Raw genomic sequence first — 17,461 nt, forward strand, 5'->3', positions numbered from 1 at the left:
AGGGTCTGGGTGGGGGTTCCTTCTGGGTTTTCAGCCTGGCCCTGGTAAGGGTCTGGGTGGGGGTTCCGTGCTGGTCTGGGGTTCCCTGAGGGAGCCCAGGTAACTCTGTGGTTGTCTGGGGTTCCCAGCCAAGGTCTGAGTAGGGGTCTGCTGTCCCAGTAGGGATCAGGGTCGGGAGGGGGCTCGTGGTCCCTGAAGTAGTCTGGAGTTCTCTGCAGGGGCCGGGAAGGGGGTCTGTGATCCCTGCAGGGTTGTTGGGGGCAGGGAAGTGGAGGGGTAGGTTTGGTGGGTGGTGTCTGTGGCCTGGCAGGAATTGGGGTGGGGTCTGTGGTCTCAGTAGGAACTGGGGTGTGGGGTTCGTGCTTGGGGCAGGTTCTGTGGTGTCAGCAGGAACTGGGGTGTGGGGTCCGTGCTTGGGGCAGGTTCTGTGGTGTCAGTAGGAATTAGGGTGTGGGGTCCATGGTCCTTGCAGCTGTTCAGAGTCCTCTGTGGGAGTCCTGGTCCATAATCCTGGCATGGCTCTGGGTGGTTGTCTGGGGTTCCCTATGGGGTACAAGTCCTTGTGGTCCCTGCTGAGGTCTGCGTGGGGTTACATGATTCTGGCTAAGATGGGGAGGGTGGTTCCCGTGGTGGTCCTGGTCTCCTGCAGGGTCTGGGTAGGGCATCTGTGATCCCATGGTGGGGGTCCTGGCTGGGGCCTGAATGGGGTTCCATGGTTTTGGCTGGAGTGTGGGGTCTTGGAGAGGCAGTCCCAGCTGGGGTCTGTAGTCCTGGGGGGCGTCCTGGCAGGGGTCTGTGGTCTTGTGGGGTGCTGGCTGGGGCCTGTGGTCCGGGGGGTGGTTCTGATGGAGGTGGAGGTCCTAGAAGGGGGTCCCAGTAGGGGTCTGTGATCCTGGAGAGGGGTCCTGGTGGTGGGGGTCCCAGTGGAGGTCTGTGGTCCTGGGGGGCCCTGGGAGGATCTGTGGTACTGGGGAGTCCTGGTGGAGGTCTGTGGTCCTGGTGGGGTTCTTGGTGGGGTGTCTGGGCGTGCCCCAGTGGGGGGGTCTGTGGTCTTGGGGGTCCCAGCAGGGGTCTGGGGTCCTGGGGGGTGTTCTTGGGAGGAGTCTATGGATCTGAGTTGGGTGCTGGCTGGGGTCTGTAGTCCTGGGGGCGTCCTGGCTGGGGTTGTTGGTCTTGCGGTGGTGGGGATCCCTGCTGGGGTCTGCAGTCCTGCGGGGAGGGGGAAGGGTCCTGGCTGGGGTCTGTGGTCCTGGAGGAGGTGTGGAGGGTCCCTGCTGGGGTCTGTGGTCCTGGGGGGGATTGCTGGCTGGGGTCTGTGGTCCTGGGGGGGATTCCTGGCTGGGGTCTGTGGTCCTGGCTGGGGGTGTGTGTGGGGGGTCCCTGCTGGGGTCTGTGGTCCTGAAGGGGGGGTCCTGACTGGGGTCAGTGGTCCTGGGGGCGTCCTGGCTGGGGTCAGTGGTCCTGGGGTGGCGTTCTGGCTGGGGTCTGTGGTTCAGACGGGGGGGTCTTGGCTGGGGTCTGTGGTCCTGGGGGGGCGGTCCTGGCTGAAGTCTATGGTTCTTGCAGGGGGGGTTCCTGGCTGGAGTCTGTGGTCCTGGGGGGGATGTCCTGGCTGGGGTCGGTTGTCCGCTCGGGGTCCCCAGTCCTGCAGGCGGTGCGGGATCCCAGAGGGCCCGGGCGGGGTCTGGGGTTGGGGGTTCCCCGCAGGCCGGGGCGGTTCGGGGCGGGCAGGGGGCGGTCCGGGGCGCGCGCGTTTCCGCCGTCCGTCCGGGCGGGCGGGCGCAGAGTCCCGCGGGCGGCGCGGAAGCGGCGGCGGCGCGGCCGGGGCAGCCATGTCGCCATTGTCTGCGGCGCGGGCGGCCCTGCGGGTCTACGCGGTAGGCGCCGCGGTGATCCTGGCGCAGCTGCTGCGGCGCTGCCGCGGGGGCTTCCTGGAGCCAGGTCAGCGGGGCGGGGCAGGGGTCAGGGCTCCGGGGACCCGGGTGGGCGCGGGCTGGCTCGGGGGCGGGGGCGCGGGGGCTCCGCGTGACCTTGGCGAGGCGGTGGCGCTCCCGGAAGTGGGGCTGGGCGGGGGTCGAGGTGTGGCCGGGGGTGGGGGTTGGGGGGGCGTGCGCGCCTGGGACCTCCCCGCCCCGCGCTTCCCGTCCCCGCCGGCTCTTCTGCGCGCCTGGCCCGGCCCGACCCGGCCCGACCCTTCCCTCCCCGCGCGTGTGGCCTCCCCGCCTGTCCCGGGTCGGGCTCCAACCGAGCAGCCCCCGTGCAACCGCCCCCCCCGCGCACCCTGACACCTCCGGGCCGTGGCCGGGGACCCGGGGGCTCGCACGCCCCGCGCCCAAGACATCAGGCGGCTCTGCCTGCCGCCTGCGGTCGGCCAGTGACCGCGCGCCCCCGCCAGGCCCCGGAGGGGAGGAGCGGGCGTCCCAGGGACCTCGACCCCTACCCACCCCAGGGTAAGTGAGGATGGGCCCTTCTCCGGAGGACGTCTCCAGAGGGGGCCCACAGGCGGCTTCTCGGGCACTGGGGAGCCACGGAGGTCTGGTGGGGAGGGCAGGCCCGTTAAGTGGCAACTTTGTTTCCTTGGCCTTTGTAAACATCTCTGAGTCACAGATCTCCAACTTTGCAGGACTCGTTTACTGTCTGAACTCATCAGTGACGACCGCCACTGTGTTTTGTGTATGCAGATAACTTCTATTCATAGATTTGCAGGTTCAGAATTTATCATTATTATTATTATTATTTGTAATAGGAAGTAGAGATGAAGTCTTGCTCTGTTGCCCAGGCTACTCTCGAACTCCTGGGCTCAAGCAGTCCTCCTGCCTCAGCCTCCCAAAGTGCTGGCATTACAGGCACCAGCTACTGCATCCGACTAATGTTTTAAATTTTTGTAGACGGGGTCTTGCTATGTTGCACAGGCTGGTCTCGAACTCCTGGGCTCAAGCGATCTTCCTTCCTTTGCCTCCCAAACTGTTGGGATTACAGGTGTGAGCCACCACACCTGTCTAATGTTTTAATTTTTTTTTGTAGCAATAGGGTCTTGCTACGTTGCCCAGGCTGGTCTGAAACTCATGGGCCGAAGCAATCCTCCTACCTGGGTCCCCCAAAGTGCTGGGTTTACAGGCGTGAGCCACCACGCCTGGCTAATGTTTTAAATTTTTTGTAGAGATGGCATCTCACCATGTTGCCCAGGCTGGTCTTGAACCCCTGGCCTGCAGCAATCCTCCAGTCTGGGCCTCCCAAACTGCTGGGATTACAGACAGAGCGCCACTGTGCCCGGCCCATATTCTCAATTTAAACCTAGAAACCTGTAAACAATTATTTGTGAACTGGAATAAAGGGAATGTTAATTCCATGTTAGGTTAAATGATACTTTGTTTCAAAAATAACAGTTTTCCAAAACAGAGCGTTCAGAGGGTCAGTGTGGTGGGGGTGGCGGTGTACGTTGCCCTGAATGTCTTAAATGTCCAGCCTAAGAAGAGAGCTGTTATTTCTGCCTCTGTAGACAGTTTCATGGCATGTCAGGAGGCCTCTGGAAGACACTACTGCACGCCTCTGGGAGACTGGGAGTCAGCCAGGCGAAGTGCTTGGGTGCCTTATTGTGAAATGACTTTTGACTTCCACTCTGCACCCACTGAAGGAACCCCAGGGGTCCCAGCGCCACCCTTTGAGAAGCGTGCCTGGAGTGGATGTTTTAAAGTGAGCCTCTCTCTCCCGCCTCTAGCCAGAGAAAAAGAGCTTTGAGTTTTCTGTGAGCTAAGCTTTTCTTTTTCTGCCAAACTGGCCTTCAGTATTTTTTTTTAAACCCACTTAGCATAATTACAAGTGCATAGAAGAAGGAGAGTAAAGGGAACTGTAGTCAGGCTTTCGGAGGGCAGGAGAGCATGTTTGTTTGAAGTAAGTAATCAGTTGCAAGGTGAACAGTTTACAGCTGCTGAACAATTGTGTGGAGTCTCGCAGAAGATTATGTTTATCCGGGCAGTTTTGCTTACAGAAAGGTCCCCTTAAACCTCCTTAAGGGCCTGTGTGGGCCCGGGCAGAAGAGGCCGGGGTTCCCGCAGCAGCTCACCAAAATGCTGGCCTTTGAAAAACTTGCTCTTTGTGCATTAGAAAGGAGGGCTGGAATCTTTTTTTTTCCCATTTACTGATTAAATAACAACAGAAGGTTGTTAAAGAGGACGAGCTTCTGGTCAAGTCACGTGTCTGCCAAGCGAATCTGTACCCGGGTGTGTATCGAAACAGAATGGCCTTCTCTAAAGATTAACTTAAGTGGCTTGCCCTCATCGAGCCCCTTCCTATGTATGGATTAAAAATAATTTTCGATACCAGTGGAGGAATGCTGTTGTCCTTGGTCTGCTGGTGGCCAGCTTCCTAAACGGCATTTTTTATTTGCTTCTCTCTGGTAGGCCTTCGCTGTTGATGAGGAAACATTGAACTTTGTCCAGGGCATTTGAGCTAAGCTGTTTGAATAACCAAGAGGGCCAATTTCCCCACTGCAGATTGGAAGCAAGGGCAGTTTTTTCTTAGAACTTCCAAATGGAGCGTGTTCTTCTTAGGTATCGTACAAAGGAAATGCCTGGGTTACACCTTCCACATGAGTTGACTTACATGGTATGAGAAGGAAGAAATTGTGGCTGGAATCCACTCCTAAATGGTGTCTTCTTACAGTTCATCATGGAAAAACAAGATAATTACAAATTAATCATAGATGTTGGTCATGCCTTTACAGAGGGGCTTTAGAAACAAATTGAGAATTCCCATAAGAGGGTCTGTCTCTGTGTTCTTAAGACTATATCCATGCGGCCCATTCAGTAAGTTGTATCTGTTGGTTGGATTTTAAAATAGATGATTTAATCAGTGCATTTAATATCCTAATATGGCATCAAAACTTGAACACTGATATGGCCTGAAATCTGTTGAAAATGATCATATTGAGTAAAGAAAGTCTCTACCCACCGGTATTAATAACAGGGTGATCTGTTTAGAAATTACATTTTCTCTGATGCATCCATGAGTTTTGCAAAGGAGAGAAAATTGATGGTACCTGTAGTCAAGTCCAGTTCCAATACTGCCACAGAATTTTTCTTAAAAGTTCTATTGTAAATAATAGGCCACAGAATATTCCTTCACTTTCTGGGATGCAAAATGGATTCGTAAATGCTGTACCACAGGAGTGAGTATTTACAAAAAATATGCCAACTGGCCCACTTACAAAGCTATTTATAGAAGTCCTACTTTTCAAACTATTTTTTTTTTAACCTGTAAAGGGAAAGTTAATTCTTGTTGGTTTTATGAGTAGTGAACAGTGGCTATTAGAAATCAGGTAGAAGTAAAAACAGCAGTTTTCCAACTTCTTCTTCTTTTTCTTTTTCTTTTTTTTTTTTTTGAGACCAAGTTTCGCTTTTGTTTCCCAGGCTGGAGTGCAATGGCGTGATCTCAGCTCACCACAACCTCTGCCTCCCGGGTTCAAGCGATTCTCCTGCCTCAGCCTCCTGAGTAGCTGGGATTACAGGCATGTGCCACCATGCCTGGCTCATTTTGTATTTTTAGTAGAGATGGGGTTTCTCCATGTTGGTCAGGCTGGTCTCGAACTCCTGACCTCAGGTGACAGTCCACCTTGGCATCCCAAATTGCTGGGATTACAGGGGTGAGCCCCTGCCCCCGGCCTCCAATTTCTTGATCATAGAATCCCTTTCAAAAAAATGAGGACCCCAGACAGTTTTTGTTTTTGTGGATTATAACAGTCAATAAGTCATCCTGTTAGACATTAAAACAGAAATTTAAAACATATTTAACAATTTATTTAAAAGTAATGGTAACAGGCCAATTACATGTTACTACCAAAAATGTATGTAATATATTTATTGTTTTTATATTTTATTTTTATTAAATATATATATTTTTAGAATAATTTATACTTTAAATATAAAATACAAATAAGTTATATTTATATAATTTAGATGTAAATAAAAACAATTGATATTTTTATATAAATATATAAATGTGTACACTTATGGGGCACAGTGTGATGCTTTGCTGTATGTTTGCATTGTGGAATAATTAAATCAAACTAATATCTATCACCCGCTATTTTTCCTTTGCGGTGGGAACATTTAAAATCTCTTTTAGCTATTTTTGTTTTTTATTTCCATAGGTTATTGGGGAACAGGTGGTGTTTGATTCCATGAGTAAGTTTTTTAGTGGTGATTTGTGAGATTCTGGTGCACCCATCACCCGAACAGTATACACTGCACGCAAGACATTTAAAATCTCTATTGGCGGGCCGGGTGCGGTGGCTCATGCCTATAATCCCAGCACTTTGGGAGGCTGAGGCAGGTGGATTGCCTGAGCTCAGGAGTTTGAGACCAGTCTGGGCAATACAGTGGAACCCCATCTCTACTAAAATACAAAAAATTAGCTGGGTGTGGCAGTGTGCGCCTGTAGTCCCAGCTACTTGGGAGGCTGAGGCAGGAGAATGGTGTGAACCTGGGAGGTGGAGGTTGCAGTCAGCCAAGATTGCGCCACTGCACTCAAGCCTGGGCAACAGGGCGAGACTCCGTCTCAAAAAAAAAACAAAAAAACCAAAAACAAAAATAAAGACTTCTTTTAGCTATTTTGAAATATGTAATACACTATTAACTATCGCCACCACGCTGTGCAGTAGGTCACTGAAACGGATTCCTCCTGTCGAACAGAAACTTGGTACCCTTTGGCCATGTGCTGTATGTTTTTTAAAAGAAAAATGATTGTCATTTCCAAAATAACAAAAACCTAGGGAGAAGAGTGGCTGAGTTTTAGGGTTTTGTCAGCCTCATCCATAAAGGGACGGATGGCGGCTGGCTCCTTCCTCTGCTTCTTCACACTGGTCTCTTGCGACGTGTCGTTCTGGTAAGAGTCATGTGAGGCACATCCACTGGCCTCTCATGGATGTGCAGTTGGAAACGTGAAATCGCCGGCCCCCTGAGAGCGTTTTGGGGAGTGTCCCCCCCAACCCCCCCCCCCCCCCCCAGCACTGGGGATGCTGCACCAGTCTTGAAGAATGAGGCAGTGAGAGGCTGGTTTGCAGCAACCTTTATTCGTGGCCTTGTGTGCACGGAAGCGCTGCAAGGGAGGAGGAACGAGGAAGGAGGAAGGAGGGTGCTCACTGCAGAAGGCCAGCTCTGCTGTGGCTGTTACGTGGGTTCAGGTGGAACCCACCTACTGTGTGGACGGTTCTTTACCTGGGAGTCTCATGGAATTCTGACAGCAGGAGACGTGGGAGGGAGCTTCTTGTTTCTCCTTCCAGGAGTCACTTGGTTAGGGGTTTGGGAATTTTGGCTCTTAGTACAAAACTTCGCTCCAGGTGCTAGACCTGTTTCAGCCAAATAATGATGATAATCATAATAGAATACAAACCTTTGTTCACCTAAATAATAACAATAATATTAATAATAATAGAATATAAACCTTTGTTCATGGTACTGGGGCGTCTTTCAGCCCAATAATAATAACAACAATAGGAATAATGATAATAATGATAAAATATAAACCTTTACTTCACGTCCTGGAACGTCTTTCAGCCAAATAATAATAATAATATTAATGATAATAGAATATAAACCTTTGTTCAGGGTACTGTGACTTCTTTCAGCCCAGTAATGATAATAATAATAATAGTAATAATGATAATAATGATAGAATATAAACCTTTGCTTCATCTCCTGGAACGTCTTTCAGCCAAATAATAACAATAATAATAATAATGACAATAGAATATAAACCTTTGTTCAGGGTACTGTGACCTCTTTCAGCCCAGTAATAATAATAACAGTAGTAATAATGATAATAATGATAGAATATAAACCTTTGCTCCAGGTCCTGGGAGCTCTTTCAGCCAAATAAGAATAATAATAGAATATAAACCTTTGTTCACGGTACTAGGACCTGTTTCAGACCAACAATAATGACAGTAATAATAATTATAATGATAATAGAATATCAACTTTTCTTCTAGGTACTGGGACCTCTTCCAACCAAATAATAATAGTGGAATATAAAACTTGGCTCTAGGTACCAGAACCTTTTTTCAGCCAAATAGTAATAATAAGAATAGTATTAATAGAAAACACACCTTTGGTCCAGGTACTGGGACACCTGTGAGCCAAATAATAATAATAATGATAATAATAGAACATAAACCTTTGACTGAAGTGCCAGAACCTTTTTCAGCTAAATAATAATAATAAAATATAAACTTTTGTTCCAGGTACCCGGACTTCTTTCAGCCTAATAATAATCATAGAATATAAACCTTTACTACAGGTCCTGGCACCTTTTTCAGCCAAATAGTAATAAAATAGAATATAAACTTTTGTTCTGTTACTGGGACCTCTTTCAGCCTAATAACAAAAGTAATAATAATAGAATAAAAACCTTTGCTCCAGGTTCTAGAACCTCTTTCAGCCTAATAATAATAATAATGATAGAATGAAAATTTTTGTTCCAGGTGTCGAGACCTCTTCCAGCCTAATAATAATAATAATAATAATAATAATATAATAATAATATAAGCCTTTGCTACAGGTACCAGGACCTGTTTCAGCCAAATAATAATAACAGCAATGATAATAGAATATAAACCTTGGCCCCAGGCACTGGGACTTCTTTCAGTCAAACAATCACAATAATAATAATAATAATAATAATAATAATAATAATAATGGAATATGGATGTTTGCTCCAGCTTTCAGGACCTCTTTCAGACAGATAATAATAACCGAGTACAAACTTTTCTTCCAGGTATCGGGACCTCTTCCAGCCTAAAAATAATAGTAATAATAGCATATATATCTTTTTTTTTGTTTTCTTCTTTCTTTGAGACGGAGTTTTGCGCTTGTTGCCCAGGCTAGAGTGCAATGGCGCCATCTCGGCTCACCGCAACCTCTGCTTCCCGGGTTCAAACGATTCTCGTGCCTCAGCCTCCCGAGTAGCTGGGACTACAGGCGTGTGCCACCACCACGCCCGGCTAATTTTGTATTTTTAGTAGAGGAGGGGTTTCACCATGTTGTCCAGGGTGGTCTCAAACTCCTGACCTCAGGTGATCCACCCACCTTGGCCTCCCAAAGTGCTGAGAGTACAGGCGTGAGCCGCCGTGCCTGGCGCCAGCATAAAAATCTTTGCTACAGGTACTGAGACCTTTTTCAGCCTAATAATAATAACAACCGTAACAATAATAATTAGAATATAAACCTTTGTTACTGGTACTGGGACCTCTTCCAGCCTAATCTTCATAATAATAAAAAAAATAATAATAATGGAATTGAAACCTTTCCTTCAGGTTCCAGAACCGCTTTCAGCCACATAATAATAGTAATAATAATAATAATAATAATAATAAATAGAATTTAAACTTTTGTTTGAGGACTGGGACCTCTTTCAGCCCAATAGCACAAATAATAATAATGGAATGTAAACCTTTTCCTCCCAAGTACCAAAACCTGTTTCAGCCAAATAATAATAATAATATGATGATGATGATGATGGAGGATCTGATACAGCTGTGTCCTGTCATTCAGGTCGGACTTAGGAGGCCTCTTGAGATTCTTTTCCCCCTCCGTTGACTGTGTAATCCAGGGTCCCCACTCTAACTCGGCTGCAGAAGATGCAGTTTGGGGGTTCCTCGTTTTCTGGAAGTCCCGGTCGTGTTATTCATTCTCTCAGCACCTTAGAACAAACCGGGGTGCTGGCATTGGTCACGGGACCCCCATCCTTGCACCCCAGTCTTGGGAAGTGGCACTGCTGGGCTCTGGCAATGCCCAGCTCACCCGGCACGTGGCGGCGTCTCCCTAAAAAGCACTGGGCAGGCACCGTTGACGGAAAGCCAGCAACGCAGGCCGCGACTGCCCGTGAAGACGGGGGGCCTTTCTAAGACCTCCACTCATTATTTCGGGCAAAATTAACCTTCAGAATACCTTGCTTTAATAAAGTACCAGAAACCGGAGGGCTTAAAACCATAGCTTATTCTCTCCCAGTTCTGGAGGCCAGAAGTCTGTAATCAAAGTGTCTCAGGGCTGTGCTCCCTCCGGAGGCTTACGCGGAGGGTGCTTCCTGCCTCTCCCAGCTCCTGGGGGCTCCTGGCGTCCCTGGGCTTCGGGCCAGCCACATCATCACTCTAGTCTCTGCCTCTGTCTCCATGTGGCCTTCTCTGTGTCTGTGTCTCCTCTTCTGTCTTTTATAAGGACATCTGTCACTGCATTTAGGGCTCACTCAAATCCCGATGATGTCATCTCCAGATCCTTAACTCATGAGATCTACAAAATTTCTAATAACCAAGTAAGATCTCATTCCACATCCTGGGCTTTAGGCTGTGGACAGATCTTTCTGCGGGCCACTGTTCAATCCACCATGATTTTATCCAGTTCATTGTGGAGGCTCTAGGGGAGGATCCTTCCTGCCTCTCCCAGCTCCTGGGGTCTCCAGGCGTTCTGGGTTTGTGGCCGCATCACTCCAGTCTCTGCCTCTGTCTCCATGTGGTCTTCTCCTCTGTGTCTGTGTCTCCTCATCTGTCTTCTATTAAGGACACTGGTCACTGCATTTAGGACCACCTCAATTGAGAATAATCTCATCTAAAGATCCTTACCTTCATTATTAATACATCTGCAAAGACCCTTTTTTCCAAACAAGGTCCCATACACAAGTACCAGGTGGATACAGATTTTCTTTGGTAGGGGAGGGCGCTTTTCAACGCACTATAGTCATCATTGAAATACGCCTCCTTGCACTGACTGTATCCCAACACTCTGAACGTGCCTGGGTGGTGCATTTTGTTATTTACCCTCCTGAGCACTGTACTGGACACTTGCAGACACAATTACACCTTTTAACAAAGCCCAGCTGTCATTTTGGGCAACCCAGTCACAGAGGTGGCCTCCTGAGTGGCAGCTGGAAGGGCCTGTATGTGTGAGCATTCAACCTCCACAGGAACCCTGGGGACTGGCTTCTGGGTCATCTAAGCCTCCACACCAAGTGCCCGATGTTTGCACAGGTGTGTGATATTTGCCCAGCTGGGCCTTTCTGCCCACAGGTGTGACTGGACACAATGGGCATTTTGAGAAGTTCCAGGGATTGAGAAATCCATGCTTCTTCAGACGTGCTTACAGATCACGGATGCACCTGTGACGTTCCACATGGCTTCATTTTAAACCATAAAGTTTGAGAAGAGTGTGCAGTGCCTCTTAGCCATAGGAAAGCCGGCTTTAGTCAGCTGGAGGTCCTGTTTGGCTTCTTTAATGCAGTGAATGAAGCTCAGGTGGCATTCAGAGAGTCCTGCTGTGATGGTTGGCAGTGGGGGGTCTGCCTGACCACTTGTGGATTCTTCTATGTAGGCTTCATCCCCAGAAAAGATCTACGCGGCTTTCCCACGTGGCAGGTGCTTGGGAAAGCTCTTAGGACAGGAACAGCAAGCCCCTGCGATGACAGAGGCATTGTCAGGCCGGGCGCGGTGACTCACGCCTGTCATCCCAGCACTTTGGGAGGCCAAGGCGGGTGGATCACCTGAAGTCAGGAGTTCGAGACCAGCCTGACCAACATGGTGAAACCCTGTCTCTACTAAAAATACAAAAATTAGCCAGGCGTGATGGCAGGTGCCTGTGATCCCAGCTACTGAGGAAGCTGAGGCAGGAAGATTGCTTGAACCCGGGAGGCGGAGGTTGCAGTGAGCTGAGATCACGCCATTGCACTGCAGCCTGGGTGACAGAGCGAAACTCTGTCTCAAAAAAAAAAAAAAACGAAAGGCACTTGTCAGGTACAGCCCTGCAAAAATGCCGTGCTCACTCGCAAACCTGTATGTTGACACGTGCGGCATCGCTGCAGTCGGATTAACGTGGAAGAAAGAGCGTATTCCTGCACTAGGTTCCCTCCTCCACTCTGCAAAAGTGACCCGCAAGGAAGGTCCAGCCGTCCGGCCCCAGGGCCCTTTGGTTGAAAGCGGAGCTGCCCCGGCACCCTGTCTGTCTCCCCGGCAGGGCTCCCGTGCGCGCCTGGGTCCCTTCTCATGCTGTGTTTGTCTTGGCCCTTCTCAGCAGGTCCCCACGCGTGAGCAGCCGTCCAGCAGGCAGGCTCCGGTGGAGAAGCAATGGAGAATAAAAGCCTGGAGAGCTCCCAGACAGACCTGAAGCTGGTGGCCCACCCCCGCGCCAAGAGCAAGGTGTGGAAGTATTTCGGCTTCGACACCAACGCCGAGGGATGCATCCTGCAGTGGAAGAAAATCTACTGCCGCATCTGCATGGCCCAGATCGCCTACTCCGGAAACACCTCCAACCTGTCCTACCACCTGGAGAAGAACCACCCCGAGGAATTCTGCGAGTTCGTCAAGAGCAACACGGAGCAGATGCGTGAGGCCTTCGCCACCGCCTTCTCCAAGCTGAAGCCCGAGTCGTCCCAGCAGCCCGGGCAGGACGCGCTGGCCGTCAAGGCCGGCCACGGCTACGACAGCAAGAAGCAGCAGGAGCTGACGGCCGCCGTGCTGGGCCTCATCTGCGAGGGGCTGTACCCGGCCTCCATCGTGGACGAGCCCACCTTCAAGGTGCTGCTGAAGACGGCCGACCCCCGGTATGAGCTGCCCAGCCGGAAGTACATCTCTACCAAGGCCATCCCTGAGAAGTACGGGGCCGTCCGGGAGGTGATCCTGAAGGAGCTGGCCGAGGCCACCTGGTGTGGCATCTCCACCGACATGTGGAGGAGTGAGAATCAGAACCGCGCCTACGTCACGCTGGCCGCCCACTTCCTGGGCCTGGGCGCCCCCAACTGCCTGTCCATGGGCTCCCGCTGCCTGAAGACCTTCGAGGTGCCCGAAGAGAACACGGCGGAGACCATCACGCGGGTGCTCTATGAGGTCTTCATCGAGTGGGGCATCAGCGCCAAGGTCTTTGGGGCCACCACCAACTACGGCAAGGACATCGTGAAGGCGTGCTCCCTGCTGGACGTCGCAGTGCACATGCCCTGCCTGGGCCACACCTTCAATGCCGGCATCCAGCAGGCCTTCCAGCTCCCGAAGCTGGGGGCGCTGCTGTCGCGCTGCCGCAAACTGGTGGAGTACTTCCAGCAGTCTGCCGTGGCCATGTACATGCTCTATGAGAAGCAGAAGCAGCAGAACGTGGCCCACTGCATGCTGGTGAGCAACCGCGTCTCCTGGTGGGGGAGCACGCTGGCCATGCTGCAGCGCCTCAAGGAGCAGCAGTTCGTCATCGCCGGGGTCTTGGTGGAGGACAGCAACAACCACCACCTCATGCTGGAGGCCGGCGAGTGGGCCACCATCGAGGGGCTGGTGGAGCTCCTGCAGCCCTTCAAGCAGGTGGCCGAGATGCTGTCGGCCTCCAGGTACCCCACCATCAGCATGGTGAAGCCGCTGCTGCACATGCTCCTGAACACCACGCTCAACATCAAGGAGACCGACTCCAAGGAGCTCAGCATGGCCAAGGAGGTCATCGCCAAGGAGCTTTCCAAGACCTACCAGGAGACGCCCGAGATCGACATGTTTCTCAACGTGGCCACCTTCCTGGACCCCCGCTACAAGAGGCTGCCCTTCCTCTCCGCCTTCGAGCGGCAGCAGGTGGAGAACCGCGTGGTGGAAGAGGCCAAGGGCCTGCTGGACAAGGTCAAAGACGGCGGCTACCGGCCGGCGGAGGACAAGATCTTCCCGGTGCCCGAGGAGCCTCCCGTCAAGAAGCTCCTGCGGACGTCCACGCCGCCGCCCGCCAGCGTCATCAACAACATGCTGGCCGAGATCTTCTGCCAGACGGGCGGTGTGGAGGACCAGGAGGAGTGGCACGCCCAGGTGGTGGAGGAGCTGAGCAACTTCAAGTCCCAGAAGGTGCTTGGCCTCAACGAAGACCCCCTCAAGTGGTGGTCAGACCGCCTGGCCCTCTTCCCCCTGCTGCCCAAGGTGCTGCAGAAGTACTGGTGCGTGACGGCCACGCGCGTCGCCCCCGAGCGTCTCTTCGGTTCCGCCGCCAACGTGGTCAGCGCCAAGAGGAACCGGCTGGCTCCCGCGCACGTGGACGAGCAGGTGTTTCTGTACGAGAACGCCCGGAGTGGGGCGGAGGCGGAACCCGAGGACCAGGACGAGGGGGAGTGGGGCCTGGACCAGGAGCAGGTGTTCTCCTTGGGGGATGGCGTCAGCGGCGGTTTCTTTGGCATTAGGGACAGCAGCTTCCTGTAGCGAGGAAGCGTGTTGTCTTACAAGTCATCCCCGCAGCAGCCCATTGGATGCTTTGCTGTAAATACTTACCCGGTCAGCTTGGTTTTGAACCTCAGAGACCATCCACTGTCTTTGACACCTAGAAGGCGGAAAAAGGAAAGAGATTCGAGAAGTGAGAGAGGGTCGGGTGCGGTGGCTCCTGTCTATAATCGCAGCACTTTGGGAGGCCGAGGTGGGCAGATCAGCTGAGGTCAGGAGATCGAGACCAGCCTGGCCAACATGGCGAAACCCTGTCTCTACTAAAAATACAAAAATTAGCCAGGCCTGATGGCATGTGCCTGTAATCCCAGCTTCTGGAGGCTGAGGCCAGAGAATCGCTTGAACCTGGGAGGTGGAGGTTGCAGTAAGCTGAGATCACTGCACTGTACTCCAGCCCGGGCGACAAGAGCGAGACTCTCTCAAAAAGAAAAAGGAAGACACAAGAGAGGTGGCTTTGAGTGGGTTTCCTTTCCTCCGCTATTCCCGGGGCCCTGACGACTTCTGCTTGGGAATTGCCAACGCTTCTGCTTGGGAATTGCGTGCAGCAGAGCCTAGAGGAGCTGTTCCTTCCTTCACAGATACTTAAGACCTCCACCATGTCTGATTCGAGTTCTCCCTGGGAGGGTTTAGAAGAAACGCAGGAACATTCTGGGTGGCGTCGAGGGAGCCTTTCCCGATCATCATGTGTGACTTCTGCGAGGTCCAGATCACTGAATTCATGTTTACATTCTCGTGCAAGCAGGGACCTCTTGCTTCTGAGAAATGGGGAAGAGACCTTTTAGCCAAAATGCCCTTCTTAAAAAGAGAGACCTTTTTTTCTAATGTTCGGTTAAAAATGTGACAGATGAGTACAAAAATGCAGACACTTAACAAAAAGCAAACAACAAAAAAAAGCGTGGAATGTGTTGTATTTTCGACAGGTTGCTGCCAGAGAGCCTGCTTCCTGCTGCCTGCCGAAATTTCACTTTGCGGAGTTGCTCCTTAAAACTGGGCGGTGGCCGGGCGTGGTGGCTCACGCTGAGGTCGGGAGTTCGAGACCAGCCTGGCCAACCAACATGGTGAAACCTCGTGTCTACTAAAAATACAAAAAACTAGCCAGGTGCGGTGGCACGCGCCTGTAATCCCAGCTACTAGGGAGGCTGAGGCGGAAGAATCGCTTGAGCCCAGGAGGTGGAGGTTGCAGTGAGCCAAGACTACGCCACTGCACTCCAGCCTGGAGGACAGAGTGAGACTCCGTCTCAAAACAAAACAAAAGTGGGTGGCTCACCGGTCCGGAGGTTATGTCTTCGGTGTCTCAGCCCTAAAAGTCCAGTTCCCCCGTGCGGCCAGCTTTTCCACATAAGGTGTTTTTGATTTGATTACCGGAAAGGACTCTTGATTCTTCTCTTTTAAACTCAATACCATAGGGGAAATGAATTTTAAAATATTGCCCCCGGAGGGGTTTTCTGTGGCTGGATTCCTGCGAGTTGCTTTCAGTCATTCAGGGAAACAGAAACACGTTTTCCAACATGTAGAACTGCTTTTTAACTGGAGGAAAAATACTTCACGAGGCTTAGCATATTGCTTGGATTCTACGTGCAGCGGGTTCTCTGCCTCCGTGAAGACAAGCTGGGCTGGGGAGGACAGTGTCGAGGAGGGATGACCCCACCCAGCTCCAGGCAATGTTCTCCCGAGACCCCAAGAACTCTGGGTGTCAGAGGGCAAAGGAACTACCTGCATTCCACGGCTGCTGACTTCTCAGGGCTGCAAGCAGCACAGAATTTTATCCTTACGTCCTGAGTCGGTGTAAGTCTGCAGAAGAGGAAGCACGGGAGAAATCCACGTAACCTTTGCTTTCTTTTTAAGGGAAGCGGTTCGGCTGTGAACTTGGAACCCTCAGCTCCGGGTGTTCTCAGCAGAAGGGCAGCTGGAAGGGACACAGTGGGGCAGGCTTTGGGGTTGCTCTCTGTTCTGCCCCGAGGCCGGGGACGCAGGGCAGCCCACGCCTCCGTGGGCTCCATTCTGTAGCATTGCCAGCGTTCTCTTTACGTCTCTAACAATCCTTTGCTTTTCGTCACTCACGTGAAAAATGTGAACTGTTCCGGCTCTGTCTTCGTTTTTATTTTTAAGCCATTGTTCCCCTCCTGAACGGTTGCCTCTTATTTAATGCTTTCAAGTTGGACTGTTGTTCAATAAACCACAGAAATGCATTAGCTCCTCATTGATTTGTCGGCCGCGTGTCCGTCTGGACTGCAGTTTGTCTGAACCCCTTGATCCTGGGAGTGCAGGGAGGTTTTTTATTATTATTATTTTTATTTTTGTTGTGGTCCTTGTTTCAAGCAACTTTTTCCAGGGCACCCATGGTCAGTTCTGTGCTCCTCTTTCTTGTCTGTAAATCCTCAAGTTATGATGTACTTTCGGGTGTTTTGGCATCAAAATTTCTGAGTGAATAAAGCCGGCAGCTGGTGAAAGTGTTCCCCGGGAGCAGAGATTTTTGCCGGTTCCTTCACTTAGTGGATAGTTGTATAAACGGAGGCCCCATGGACGAGGCAGCCTGGATGGATCCGGATGGCATCAGCGCCTTGCCTCTCCCCCCAGCCTCCTTATCTCCCCTCTCTTCCTGTCTTTCTCACCTCCTCTCACATTGTCTCTTCCTTCCCTCCTCCTTCCGTCCAACCCTCCGTCTCTTCTTCAGCCAACCAATCCTTCCTTCCTTCCTTCCCTCCCATCCTTCTCTCTCCTTCTCTCCCTTCCTTCCCTCCCTTCCCTTCCCTTCCTTTTCCTTCCCTTCCTTTCTTCCTTGTGTCCCTTCTCTGCCTTCCTTCTCTCCCTCCCTTCCCTTTCTTTCCTTCTCTCCCTCCCTTTCCTTCCTTCCCTCCCTTTCCTTCTTTCCTTCTCTCCCTTCCTTCCTTCTCTCCCTTCCCTCCCTCCCCTCCCTCTCTGCCTCCCTTTCCTCCCCTCCCTCCTTCCCCCATCCCTCCCTCCCTCCTTCCCTCTCCTCCCTCCTTCCTTCCCTCTGTCCCTCCGTGTCTCCCTCCCTTCCTCCTTCCTTCCTTTCCTCCCTCCCTCTGTCCCTCCCTCCCTTTTCTCCCTCCCTCCCTTCCTCTTTCCTTTTGCTTCCATCCCTTTTTTCCTCCTTCCCTTTCTGCTTTCCTCCCTCCCTCCCTCTTTTCCTCCCTCCTGAGAAAACAATGGCCCCCGAGAAACACAGGAAGGCCGGGATGTGCACCTCTGCCCAGACTTGCCCTTTCCAAGTGCTGTTGGTTGACTGCC

General features: G+C 51.6%; 2 protein-coding genes across 11 annotated transcripts in view; both read left to right on the forward strand.

Annotated features, from left to right (window-relative positions):
• The first annotated feature begins 1,741 nt into the window (after window positions 1–1,741).
• ZBED1 (zinc finger BED-type containing 1) lies at window positions 1,742–16,398 on the forward strand. Of its 6 annotated transcripts, XR_010154994.1 has the most exons (3): window positions 2,104–2,450; window positions 3,500–3,693; window positions 4,401–5,860. XR_010154994.1 is itself a non-coding variant. In XM_054677215.2 (2 exons), the coding sequence occupies exon 2, from the start codon at window positions 12,107–12,109 to the stop codon at window positions 14,189–14,191; it is 2,085 nt and encodes a 694-aa protein (XP_054533190.1). In that variant the 5' UTR covers window positions 1,742–1,941; window positions 12,054–12,106; the 3' UTR covers window positions 14,192–16,398. The 6 variants fall into 6 exon arrangements, 4 of the variants coding, with proteins under 4 accessions (XP_054533190.1, XP_054533191.1, XP_054533192.1 ...); XM_054677215.2 differs by lacking the exons at window positions 2,104–2,450; window positions 3,500–3,693; window positions 4,401–5,860 and adding exons at window positions 1,742–1,941; window positions 12,054–16,398; XM_054677216.2 differs by lacking the exons at window positions 2,104–2,450; window positions 3,500–3,693; window positions 4,401–5,860 and adding exons at window positions 1,743–1,941; window positions 12,057–16,398.
• Window positions 1,788–17,461, forward strand: part of DHRSX (dehydrogenase/reductase X-linked) — a 347,670-nt gene continuing 331,996 nt past the window's right edge. For 2 of the 5 annotated variants that reach the window (XM_063805051.1, XM_054677219.2), the window contains exon 1: window positions 1,809–1,941. In XM_063805051.1, the coding sequence (XP_063661121.1) occupies window positions 1,833–1,941 (109 nt within the window). In that variant the 5' untranslated portion in view covers window positions 1,809–1,832. Of the gene's footprint in view, window positions 1,942–17,461 lie in introns of all 5 variants that reach the window. The other 3 variants (XM_063805050.1, XM_054677222.2, XM_054677220.2) reach the window with 3 other exon arrangements.

Source organism: Pan troglodytes, chromosome Y, assembly GCF_028858775.2.
Source record: "Pan troglodytes isolate AG18354 chromosome Y, NHGRI_mPanTro3-v2.0_pri, whole genome shotgun sequence".
NCBI lineage: Eukaryota > Metazoa > Chordata > Mammalia > Primates > Hominidae > Pan > Pan troglodytes.